The 13,866-nt window shown below is 41.2% G+C and overlaps 1 protein-coding gene across 1 annotated transcript in view; it reads right to left on the bottom strand.

The window, feature by feature from the left end:
* REC114 (REC114 meiotic recombination protein) overlaps positions 1–11,375 on the bottom strand; it is a 118,681-nt gene extending 107,306 nt beyond the window's left edge. Inside the window, exon 1 of the mRNA XM_070377405.1 lies at positions 11,202–11,375. Coding sequence (XP_070233506.1) covers positions 11,202–11,360 — 159 coding nt within the window. The 5' untranslated portion in view covers positions 11,361–11,375. The remainder of the gene's footprint in view (positions 1–11,201) is intronic.
* Positions 11,376–13,866: the final 2,491 nt, after the last annotated feature.

The following is a 13,866-nucleotide window of genomic DNA, read 5'->3' as shown; positions in this document are numbered from 1 at the left end:
AATTCACAGCAACAGGACAGACTGGTGAAAAAAAAAAGAGGGTGGTGAGCAACATGGGTAGGGGTGGTCAAAAGGCACAAACTTCCAGTTATATGATAAACAAGTTCTAGAGATGTACAACATCATGACTACAGCTAGCAATACTGTTTTGTGTATTTGAAAGTTGCTGACAGATTTTAAAAGTTCTCATCACAAGGGAAAAACGTGTAACTATGTGAGGTGATGGAGGTTAACTAAACTTACTGTGGCAATCATTTCACAATATATACATATATCAAATCATTTTTTGTACATCTTAAGTTTATACACTATTAAATGTCAATTATATCACAATAAAACTGGGGAAAGAAAGACTTACATCAACCTGACCTCTGGCTATGCAGCATTTTGCCATCAACACAGTAGCACACACTGAGATACAGAGCGTGCCTATCACAAGCAGGCTTTTCAGGCACAGCTTATACTAATATATTGGTGAAGTGATCAGAGAGTCTTCTATTTTAAATTCATGTATTTGTGCAAGAATGTACTAAATGTAATCTAAAACTAGCAAAAAGATTAAAAGAAATATATGAAAATACAGAAAAGTACTTCAAATGTACTTAAATTATATTTACATGAAAGGCTAGCATTACCTGTCAGATGGGACAAACTAAATTATGAACTTGAGTTTCTTTCTGCTTTTAAGACCCCTTAGAAAGTGTCACAGCTGTATACACTGGCCCAAACTGCTGATTTATGCATCATAAAGTATGGAAATGTGTGAAATTGTTAAGCAGACTATTAGTTGCCTCCTTACTCTTGGAAGCTAAAGAGCCTCATAGATTATTTCAACAAATTGTAGGGTATATTATGCTAATAAAAGTGGTCCTGCTACACACTCATTACCAAACTGTAAAATTCAGTATTTTGCTTTTGATGTTTCACAGAAATGCAAAGTGTTAACAGTAACAAACACACATACAATTATTAAGAGCATAACACCCAAACCAAAAAAATATACCTGGGGAATTTGTTTTTTCTTTAGAATCTAAAAATATAATCTCATGCATCAGAGCAAGAGATGTGATTCCCCTTCTTTTTACCACATATATGCAATAAAATTAACAACTGTAAAATTTTCAAGTGCTTTTAAACCTAGCTATTGAAGTTAACTTGTTCACCTTGATTACTAGCCATAAGTGGAATATATTTACTCAAAATACCTACCTTCCAACAGAGGAATAAGATCTTTACGTCCTGATTACTAATCAAGGTCCCTCTGGTTATTGATTTTTCTATAAAACATAGTTATAGGACATTTGTCCAATACATTTAGAAATCTTTGAAAATCTCCCAAACTAATAAATACTATAAAAATCACCAATTATACAGAAAGTAGGGTTTCCCAGGAGGCACTAGTGGTAAAGAACCTGCCTGCGCTAGTGGTAAAGAGACACAGGTCCCATCCCTGGGTTGGGAAGATCCTCTGGAGGAGGGAATGGCAATCCATTCCAGTATTCTTCCCTGGAGAATCCCACAGACAGGTGGGCTATGGTCCATAAGGTTGCAAAGAGCTGGATACGACTGAAGCGTATACTAGAAAGTAGTATCTCCCTTTGGCACACCTACCCTAGGTCTCTGCACCTGCCTTGCTATCTTCATTTATTCACTAATTAGAAGTCACTATCTTCTATTTATTCACTAACAAGGTTCATTCATACCTCTAACAGTTCCAATATCCAAACTGTTTTTCTAAATCTGAGTTAAAGAAACACTTTATTTCTCAGATGCCATATTGTCATTTTTAGGTAAAAAGCACCCTATATTCCAAATAAGCAGGTACTTGAGCTTAACTGGCTAGATCTTCCAATGGTGATGCCTTAATCATCTCTAAACAGAGCCCTGAACAGTATCTGGCACACAGCAGGCAGGGAACAAATCCTAAACATAAATGAATTTTTATTTTCTCGGACCTCATTTTAAACTATAACTTCTGAGACTTCTTCAATCACTAAACTGAAAAACATTCTTCAAAATATTTGTCTAGATAAACTCTACCTTAAATCATGTTTGCAAACAAGCCATAGCCTCTATGAAAACTATGTCTGTTACACAATCAAATTAACTTTTTGTTTTTTAAGGAGAATAGAGTTGGAAATATGTATTTATAATCTGGTACTTTGGGACAAGTGATGATTTTGTCAAAAGGAAAAAAAAAAATGTTAGAACATCTGTTAGAAAATCCTTCCACAAAAGCCTAAGCAATCTACAATGTACACTGTATGTGACATACAATTCAATTAAACAACCACAATTATAAAAATTATTTCTGTATCAGTCAGATGTAGGCTAGATTGTGCTGTAGAAATTAACAACTCCCCAAAGAAAAGGCTTTCTTTCTCACTCACACTACCCATGCATCCTTCTCCTCCCTGTCTTCCCGCCCTACCTCACACTGCCTATCATTCTCACTAGAGGACTTCCCCTGGCAGGGCAGCCAATACTTGCCATTCTGTAGCAAAGAGAAAGAAGATGAGGAATTATCCATAGGCACCTTCTGCTCATCTGCTCACCTTTCACTGGTCAAAACCAGTCACATGACACACAACGTCAAAGAGACTGGGGATATGCAATCTTAGTATAATCTGGTGAACAACACTAATGACTACTACTTTTTAAAAAGGCACTATCTGGAATAGAAAGATTTAGGATCAAATCCTTGTTTTGCAACTTACAAGTACACTTACTTCCTCATCTATAAAATACAAACAGTAATAACTACCTTATAGGGTCATCAGAAGATTAAATGATACAATGCAAGATCAGATATTTACCAGGATATCTGACCTTGATTCATTGATTCAATAAATATTTGGGAGGTGTCTGCCAATCACCTTTCTAGGTACTGACATACAGTAATTATGTACTAAATTAAGTTTTTTTGCTTGTTGTTGCTGTTATTAGAAATGCTTTTTGAGTTCCAACCAGGAATAAGTTGTCATTTCTTAGCTGAGACTTCCAGTTGTTTTCCAATAACCATTTTCTTCCTTATACGCTAAGAGAGCCCCTGATTTTCAGCTGGACACATGATCTCATGGAATTCAGACTACATATGCCAGCTGTTCATATAGTTAAGACAACCACAGGTCTAAGTTCTGGCTACAGCCAAAAGTGTCATGCGGCAACTAACCAGAAACTTCCTTACGGGACAGCAGGTATGAACCCTTTGTCTACTTCCTCATCCCTTCCTCCACCAAGCCATACAGAATATCAGTTCTGTTGTGGACTATGAGACCACAGCCATGCATGGCAGAGAACAAAATAGAAGGATTCTCATTTCCTGACACTGTGGAGTATCATACCAGCCCTGTGCTGTTATGTAAATAATAAACTTTCATTTTGTTTAATCCATTTTATTTTGCATTTTCTGTTATTCACAGCCAATCTTAATACTAATTAATAAAACAACATAATCTGTCAACTTTTTAAAAAAGCAACCTACATGAAAGAATAATAATTCTTGATGACCCCTCTACATCTTCATAAAAGGAGGTACCACTGGAGGAAGCAGCAGTGTACAGCAGAATGGCTTAAAGAAGACAAGAGTTTTAGAAGCAGTTCTCCACTCCTTTGTAAACCTTTGGCAAGCTATTTAACCTGGCCCAGCTCAGCTTCTTGTGTATAAAAGGGTAATAAGATTTAAATAGAGATCTTAAATGTGAGAATTAGTGGAAAGAGGTTTATGAAATTACTACATAAATTATAAATCATTAAACAATATCAGTATTACTTTATCAACTATTCCCTCTCCCTCACCTTTCCTTCAGAAGTGGGGCATGAAGACAGATCGCAGTACGTAAGAATCACTTAGAGAGCCATCCTCAGAGATTTTGATTCATTAGGCCTAGTGCAGGAACCATGAATCTGCATCTTCAACCAGCACCTCGAGGGACTGGTGCAAACAGTCTGCCCACTGCACCTTGAGAAACACCACTTCAGTGACCAGACCCTACTCGTAATCCTGTACTCAAGTGATGAAACACAAAGGATAGTTCCATAGCTTCTCTAGTGCCCAAGTAAATGACAAGTACCCGGTAGACAATCCAGTAATTTTTGTTGAATTGATGAACTGAACTGGAAAATGACAAAATGGGCTGAATCGAATGACCCACTATGGACATGCACTTCTGCTCAAACTAATGTATATAACAGGGACCATCTGCCTTCCTGCCTGAAACAACTACAAAGCTGCATGAATTAGAGGAAACAACAGTTTTTAAGACACTGGATATCAAGTAATAAAGGACATGATTCCTGAGAAATAACAGAAAAAAGGAAGTGAGTCTTACCATTGACCTAGAATACTTCTTGGAGAAAGTTACCAGGCCAAACTACAAGGAGCACAGGCAGAGCTTTGCTAGCTGTCCCTAAGTGGAGGGGACGGAGTCCAAGTCCAGGAAGGTCAGGGTGAGTTTGCAAGCTGGGATTCCGGAGAGTAGAGCGCCACACCGAGAGAGACCCCTCCTCAAATTTTCAGCATATACGTGTGTGGGAGCAGATGCCCAGAGCCTGGGCAAAGAACCACCTGAAAGCACTTCAGGAACAATCCTGAGTGCTCACACAGAGCAGGGAATAGGGTCTGTTCTTATCAGCCAGAGAGAGAAACCTCACAATGTAAGGGCATTGGGTAGAGCATGTATGTTGAAGAGTTTCGCCTCAGGAGGGGAAAAAAAAAGACCTCCAGATCAAATGCTGCTCTGGTCACACCTGACAAAGCTTAAAAGCAAGACTTGAAAGGATCACACTGCCTCCAAATAACTTATCCCAGCAAAAAGCTCAAGAGTATTTATAGGAATCCAAAAATATCCTGCACCCAATACGACAAAATTCACATCAGGCATCCAATCAAAAATGACGAGGTAGGCAAAGAAGAACTACTACTTCACTATTTTCAAAAATAATTTTCTTGGGGTTTTACTGAATCTTAAATTTTCCTTAAAAAAAAAGTTACAATCATTTTTATCATTTTTCACCCTGTGTGTTAATCTCAAAATTCCTCATCTATATTACTGAACTGCTAGTTCCCATATGAAATATTAACAGTTCTAAGACAAACAGCATAGTGGTTAAAGGGATAAGTTTTAGAGGCATGAAAACCAGGGTATGAATTCTCTCTGAAGTTCTCTGTGTTCCTGGGAAGTCACTGAACCTCTCTGAATTTTAGTTCCCTTATCTATAAAATGGTACAATAATATTTGCTTCATAGGACTGCTGTAAGAAATATACCAAAATAAACAATAAATAGTAGCTATCACATCCTAGTAGAAATATCTTCCCAGGTGGATCAGTCGGTAAAGAATCTGCCTGCAATGCAGGAGACCACCAGCAATGTAGGAGATCCAGGTTCGATCCCGGGTCAGGAAGATACCCTAGAAAAGGAAATGGCAACCCACTCTGGTATTCTTGCCTAAAAAATTCCATGGACAGAGGAACCAGGCAGGCTGCAGTCCATGGGGTCACAAGAGTCAGGTGCAACTGAGCAACTACATCATCACATCATAATTCTCACACTACCTTAAGAAAAGTAAGCCAACACACAAATATTTACTGAGCACCTATCATATGCTAGGTCATATGTAGGCACATGAAATACAAAGAAAAAAGGATACTGTTAAGAGGACCCAAAGTATATCTCATGTTGAATCTGCATTTAAAAGTTCATTTTAAGTACAAACTTCATTTTCTATTTCTTAACTTCTAAGTAGGGCAATTATTTTAAGTTCCTTCTATAAAAACTAAAGGATTTTTTCCCCCTTTTGAAAGGAAAAAAATAAGACGGTGTCAGGTTCAACCAATTAGGGCATGTCTGAGAAATCCTTGGAGTGTGGAAAATGTGGTATAACTTTAATTTAAAAGCAACTTGCAATTAACATCACCTTTCAAAATTATTCTCAAATTAGTAGACAAATTACATTCAACCATAAAATACATAAAAAGGACCAATCTGTTATTATTTATGATAATTCTTTCAGAAAGGCTGGGCTAACAGATGTAAGGAATTAAAATCAAGTTCAAGATGTATTTCATTTGCTCATTCCACTTAAATGACAGATGGTTTAAATATTAACCCTATTAATACAACATTTGCATATTCATTATTAATCTTATTGCCTTACCTCATAACCCCACAAATTCATTTTTATTAATTTTACTATAGGGTTGCCATTTCAGTCAAGGTCTTCTAAACTCTTGCTCTGCAAAGTATGGTCCTTGAAACAATAGCCCGTATCACCTGGAAGTTTGTTAGAACTACAGAATTTCACTGCCCACACCAGACCTACTAAGTCAGGATTTACAAAATGATGGATATGCACACTGACATCTGAGTACCACAGTCCTAAACTGCTGAGTTTTTAAATATTTACTGATTTAACTGCACTGGGTCTTAGTTGTGGCATGCAGAACCTTCGATCTTTGGCACGTGAACTCTTAGTTGCGGCATGTGAGAGCTAGTTCTCTGACCGTGGCTTGAACCTGGGCTCCCTGCCTTGGGAGCGTGGAGACTTAGCCACTGGTCCACCAAGTCAGTCTCTAAATTGTTGGTTTTTTGCACACTTTTTTCGCAGTGTTACAAAAAGTTTATTTGCGCTCTTGCACTGTTGGTGGGAATGTAAATTGATACAGCCACTATGGAAGACAGTATAGAGACTCCTTAAAAAACCAGGAATAAAACCACCAAATGACCCAGCAATCCTTCTCCTAGGCATATACCCTAAGGAAACCGGGATTGAAAAAGACACATGTGTCCCATTGTTCACTGCAGCACTGTTTACAATAGCTAGAACATAGAAGCAACCTAGAGGCCCGTCGACAGATGAATGGATAAAGAAGCTGTGGTACATATTCAGAACGGAATATTACTCAGCCATAAAAGGGAATGCATTTGAGTCAGTTCTGATGAGGTGGATGCACCTAGAACCTATTATACAGAGTGAAGTGAGTCAGAAAGAGAAAGATAAATATCATATTCTAATGCACATATATGGAATCTAGAAAAACGGTACTGAAGAATTTATTTACAGGGCAGCAATGGAGAAACAGAGAATAGACATATGGACATGGGGAGAGGGGAGAAGAGGGTGAGATGTATGGAAAGAATAACATGGAAACTTACATTACCATATGAAAACAGATAGCCAACAGGAATTTGCTGTATGGCTCAGGAAAGTCAAACAGGGGCTCTGAATCAACCTAGACGGGTGGGATGGGGAGGGAGATGGGAGGGAGGTTCAAAAGGGAGGGGATGTATGTATATCTATGGCTGATTCATGTTGAGTTTTGACAGAAAACAACAAAATTCTGTAAAGCAATTATCCTTCAATTTAAAAAAGTTTATCTGCTTCCAAACTGTGGTTAACTTATCTATAGATAGTAACTTTTCATAAGAATAATTCAATTCAGACAAATAAATCAATATACATATACATCCCATAGTCTATACATAAGATGTCTCAGACTTGACCTTATCTCTCAACCATGACTCCAAGTCTTAGAAGTACTAGATTTGTTGTACTATTCATTTTTTTCTCTTAATCAACATTTTTGCCTTAGCATCATGCCCATTGTGATGAAAGTCTTCTTTGTCATTAAACAACTATATAGAACAGTATCAGAAAATCAGATTCTCCCCACAATTTTAGGAAAAACTGAAAAAACTCAAAATAGATTCAACCAAGGTTGAACTTAAAAAGTCCCCTAGAGAAAAAAAGACCAGAATGACTCTATTCTCCAAAATAATGTATTTTTATGCTTTACCTAACACACATTTTTTTTTCTTACTGCAGGTACCACATTTTTAAAGTAAGAAATTCACATGGGACTTAGTGCAGTTCTTTAGATGGCTCATCTTTTATCATTACTATTGCACAATAGTCACAGAACACATAAAATAGAACAAATCTTGTTTTCTCTTTCGTTTTTCCCTCCCAAAATGACAGACCTAGGCTGAAACTGATCACAGCAGGTAGGATGGTTCGGCACAGATTCAAAGGAAAGTACAAATGTTCAGTTTTCAAAAGCACTGCAAAAGCAAACCTCATCTCTTGTCACTGTAGCTGTGGCTTTATGCCAAACATTTGAAAACTGCTGAAAAGTGCTGCTCCTTATAAGAAATTATGAACAGCCTTGCAAAGAAGAGGAAAGAAATGTAATAACTCCTTAGAATGGTCTAATGTCCCTGACCTCCAGGTTGCAAGATGGGAGTCTAACAGTTACCCAGTTGCATCTGAGGCTGTGCACCCAACAAAGATGCTTGAGGAGAAAGAATTATAAGGGTGTGAAGAGACAGTACTAAGGAACCTGTTGGGCAATTTCGACAATTAATTATGTCCTCAAACGTTTCCATTCTTTCAAGATCCTATTATAGATAAGTGATTCTTCGATTTAACACTATTCATTCAATTTTGCATTTGCAAGCTATACTACAACTTCCCCTTCATGGATCACAGCTTTGTTATGGAAAAGTGGCTTCCATAACTCAATGAAGATATGAGCCATGCCCTGCAGGACCACCCAAGACAAACAGGTCATAATGAGTTCTGACAAAACATGGTCCACTGGAGAAGGAAAAGGCAACCCATTCCAGTATTCTTGCCTGGAGAACCCCATAGTATTAAAGGCAAAAAGATATGCTGGAAGAAAAGACCCTGATGCTGGGAAAGACTGAAGGCAAAAGGAAAAGGGTGGTGGTGGGGGGCAGAGGATGAGATGGTTAGACGGCATCACCCACTCAATGGACATTGAGTGCCCTGAACAAACTCTGGGAGAAAGTGGAGGACAAAGGAAACTGGAGTGCTACAGTCCATGAGGTTGTGAAGAGTCAGACATGACTTAGCGACTGAACAACAACTACTACAATTTCTCAGGATGTGCTCTACAGAATACAACTAAGTATTTAATGCCTTTTTTAGTGGTCTTAGCTCTAATAGTCTAGAAATTGGTGAACAATTCATTATGCCCCATCTCTACTCATATTTACAGCCAAATCTCTCCGAAGAATTGTCCACACACATTGGTCACATTTTCTCACTTACAGTTACTTTTCAGCCCACCTCTATCTGGCTTCCACCCCCTTCATTCTACTGAAACTTCTCTTGGTAAAAACCATTAAGGATCTTCATGTTGCTAAATCCAATGGACACACCTTAGTCATCATTATTCTTCACTCTGCAGCATCATTCAACAAAGTTAATTGTTTTCTCCCTCTTATAATAATCTTTTGTAGCTTTGATGGATCTGCCTTCTCCTGGTATCTCCCAACTCTCTGACCCTTGGCAATCTGCTTTAGGGATTCGGTCCCCTCTACCTGTCCTGACCTACCTTGAAGCTTGGTCCTGAAATCTTGTATCATCTCTTAACTATAAATGTCACCTTCATGTTGATGACACATTTACCTCTCCAGCCTAGATGTTTTTCCATTCAACATCTCCACTTGGATACTGCATAAATGCATTTAAACCCAATACATCTGAAACTGAAGTCTTGGATCTTTCCTTCACTGTTCTTCCTCCGATGTTTCCCAATCCAGTTGCTCCTGCCAGAAACCCAGGAGCTCTTTATTCTCACCACTCATATCCAGTCAATCTCCAAGTCCTATCATTTTGGCCTCCAAAACATAGCTTTAACATGCCTGGTCTCCCCATCTCTACTGCCATTCTCCCTCCCTATCCTCCCACCCTTGCCATCCTAAGTCATTATCAGCTATTGCCCACTACACTGCAAAAGCATTTTAAGTGATCTTCCTGACTCTACCTGTTGTTGTTACTTAGTTGCTAAGTCATGTCGGACTCTTTGGAGACCCCCATGGACCCCGCCAGGCTCCTCTGTCCATGGGGATTCTCCAGGCAAGAATTCTGGAGAGGGCTGCCACGTCCTCCTCCAGGTGATCTTCCCAACCCAGGGATCAAACCCAGGTCTCCTGGATTGCAGGCGGATTCTTCACCATCTGAGCCACGAGGGAAGCCCAAGAATACTGGAATGGGTAACCTATCCCTTCTCCAGGGGAATCTTCTGAACTCTACTCGTATGCCTCTCCAATTCTGTCTCCACTCTTCAACCAGAGTGATCTTTCAAAGATGAAAATGCTCCAACTTAAAACCCTTTAGTGGCTCCCTATTGGTTTTAGGACATTGTTCATAAGGTACCCGCCTACCTATCTAGACAACCTCATCCCGTGTTATCTGACCCCTTGTTGTCTAAGCATCAGACTTGTTCTTTTTGTCTGTACATTACACTCTCTGAGGTTGTACAGGTGCAGGGCCTTTGCACATGTTGTATCCTCTACCTGAAATTTTCATTCTCTTTTACTTTTCTCCTACCCACTGCTGCCCAAATCATACCAACATACATACACATGCACAGTCCAAGACCTCAGGGTCCACAACCACCAGTGAAACCAGACCAAAAGGAAGTAAATGATCAGCAACCCGTGGCATTAAAACGTATCACCAGGACAAAATAAAACAATCATGATAGTATCAGTAAACACTTACATAACTTTATACGAGACACTGTTTGAGTGATTTATATATATATTAACTTAAAGCTCACAACCATACTACCCAGTGGGTACCATTATCATCTCTAATTTAAGATAAGGTAAACAAGGTATGAAGAAAGCTGAGCGCCGAAGAATTGATGCTTTTGAACTGTGGTGTTGGAGAAGACTCTTGAGAGTCCCTTGGACTGCAAGGAGATCCAACCAGTCCATTCTGAAGGAGATCAGTCCTGGGTGTTCCCTGGAGGGACTGATGCTGAAGCTGAAACTCCCAATACTTTGACCTCACATGAAGAGTTGACTCATTGGAAAAGACCCTGATGCTGGGAGGGATTGGGGGCAGGAGGAGAAGGGGATGACAGAGGATGAGATGGTTGGATGGCATCACCCACTCAATGGACGTGAGTCTGAGTGAACTCCGGAAGTCGGTGATGGACAGGGAGGCCTGGCGTGCTGTGATTCATGGGGTCGCAAAGAGTCGGACACGACTGAGCGACTGAACTGAACTTAACTGAAACAAGGTAGGGGCTTCCTAGGTGGCTCAGTGGTTAAGAATCCACCTGCCAATGGAGGAGACACAGTGCCTCAGGAACCAGGCTGCAGTCGTCCTTCCTTCCCTGCGCCGGGTGAGAGCCTCCCAACCCTTCCCGCCCCCAGGCCTCACCTTCCAAGTCGGGGAAGAAGCCATCCCAGCTTCCTGGCCAGGCCCAGGCGGCTCCCCAGTGCCTGAGGGCATGAAGCGGCCATACCGCTGCAAAGGCCACTGTGCTGCCTCTCCTACTGGTAACCCGAGACCCGCGTGCTCTTTTCCCGCCTCCGCCATGTTTCTCTTCCTGGCTTGGGCGGCCGCAGCACGCCTGTCAATCGGTGCAGCTAACCAATCAGAAAGCGAAGTGACCCAATGCCCACCCTCCCCAGAGTGGAAGCCAATGGACAAGCCCCGGAGACTCGTGTGAGGGTGGGGCGGATGGGGGGTCGGGGTTGTCCTCTGGTTAAGGGCGTAGCTCTGGACCTTGAGCATCTTCTCATGGTGGTGGGCAAAGTGGTTTTGGTAACTTCCACCTTGAAGTGGAACTGTGACGCTTATAAATGGTAGTTGGCCTTTCAGTAGTTCCGGCCCTCAACTTCCATCAGGCAGCCCAGGACATCTTCTGCCGCTCTGATAACTGGCCTTGTGATTTCTACACAATGGGACTCTCTGCACTATGTGGACAAGTGTGATTTCCTTTTTCACAGCAGCCTTTCAGATAACAACAGCCCTGCCCACCTCAACCCCACCAAAACACAGCCCCAATTCCACCCACCAGTCAGGAAACCCATCTTACTGCGGCCCCTAGACATATTCCCTCCAGACGGTCTGCTGCTGCTAAGTCACTTCAGTCGTGTCCGACTCTGTGCGGCCCCATAGACGGCAGGCCATCAGGCTCCTCCGTCCCTGGGATTCTCCAGGCAAGAACACTGGGGTGGGTTGCCATTTCCTCCTCCAATGCATGAAAGTGAAAAGTGAAAGTGAAGTCGCTCAGTCGTGTCCGACTCTTAGCGACCCCATGGACTGCAGCCTACCAGGCTCCTCCGTCCATGAGATTTTCCAGGCAAGAGTACTGGAGTGGGGTGCCATTGCCTTCTCCCCAGACAGTCTAGTTCTCTTTAAAAAAGAGAGGAGCAAATGGGTGGGATGTTGCCAACGATGAAAGGGGAGGCTCAAATAGCAGGTGCATCTCAGTAACAGGTTTGAATGATTTATAATCAACAAAGCACTTCTACATCTGTTATTTGTTCTCTCAACAACCTTGTGGTAAATTAAAGCAAAACAGAGATTATTACTCTCACGGAATAGATGGAGATGCAAAATAACGTCCTGAGAGTAGAAGCAATTTGTACAGCTGGTGTAGAACTGTGGACTCTGCAGTCTCTCCTTGAGGCCATCCCACTTGCAAAGAATTTGGGTATCTATGCAGGCTGGGTCGGAGAAGGCACTGGAGATCCACTTCAGTACTCTTGCCTGGAAAATCCCATGGACGGAGGAGCCTGGTAGGCTACAGTCCATGGGGTCGCTAAGAGTCGGACACGACTGAGCGACTTCACTTTCACTTTTCACTTTCATGCATTGGAGAAGGAAATGGCAACCCGCTCCAGTGTTCTTGCCTGGAGAATCCTAGGGACGGGGGAGCCTGGTGGGCTGCCGTCTATGGGGTCGCAAGGAGTCGGACACGACTGACACGACTTAGCAGCAGGCTGGGTCAAATTGGAAGCATCGTGTATGGAAGATGGAAGCTGTGTTAATCCAATACATAAAGTTAAAATGCAGAAAAATTTTAAAACCGTGCATTTAAAAGGGTATTAAATGCATAGGCCATGGTTGGAGAAGTGGTCATTTATTCACTCAACAAAACACCTTTAAATGTCTACAGTATATAGCTATGTTAGTAACTACAGGGGTTATGGAAATAGGCATGAATCTAGCATTCTAGGACCTTAGGATCTAATAAAGAAGACAAAGTGAGGTACATGATGTCTGACGTTAATGCCAAGTGAAAGGTGCTTTAAGGATTCAGGTAATGTAAAACTCTACAATCTGGAATGGCAGTGGCATTTCAGTCCCAACTTGAAAGGTCAGTAAAAGCATCCCAAGGGAAGATGGATGAAACTGGTATTCCAGGTGGAGGGCAAGTTGAAGAGCAAAGTTGCAGAGATGAGGATAGTGACATAACCAGCCAGAATGCAAGGGGTTTTAAGGAAGATGAGGCCACAAAGATGAGTTAGGCAAAAGAGCACTGAACAGCAGCTAAGGAGAGTGCATTTTACTTGGTAGATGGTGAAGAGTATGGAAAATTGACATAGAGAAGTGACACTATCACAGTGGTGGTCCAGGCAGGCTCATCTTTGAGGGGCATGTAGAATAACTTGCATTCAAGATAAGGGGTATTTGTTAGTTATCTTTCCATTAGTCCAGTAGAGCTTGAAGGGGTCAGATTTAAGAAATGGCTTCTGAAGGTCCTTAAATGACACAGCAGTACTGCATTTAATATAGTAGTAAATGGTTGGAAACTTGGTTTGAATCCCAATTCTACCACTTGCCAGCTGTGTGACCTTGGGATGTCACTTTACCTCTCTGTGAAACAGAGTTAGCCAATACCAATCTTCCAGGGTCTTAGGGAGTATAAAGTAAGATCATCTGTGGGAAAATTCTTGGCAAATTACAAAGCAGTACATGTGTGGGTACTTTCTGTTTGTGGGGTTAAAGTGACTTTCCATGCAGCCCCATAGGCAGGAGGATGGGGATGGGAGCCTGATATTCGATCTCAGAGGCACTCACCTTCCAGGTCCCT

Source organism: Bos mutus, chromosome 10 (assembly GCF_027580195.1).
Source record: "Bos mutus isolate GX-2022 chromosome 10, NWIPB_WYAK_1.1, whole genome shotgun sequence".
NCBI lineage: Eukaryota > Metazoa > Chordata > Mammalia > Artiodactyla > Bovidae > Bos > Bos mutus.
The sequence above is the reverse complement of the archived record's forward strand: the minus strand, read 5'-3'. Positions and strand labels throughout refer to the sequence as shown.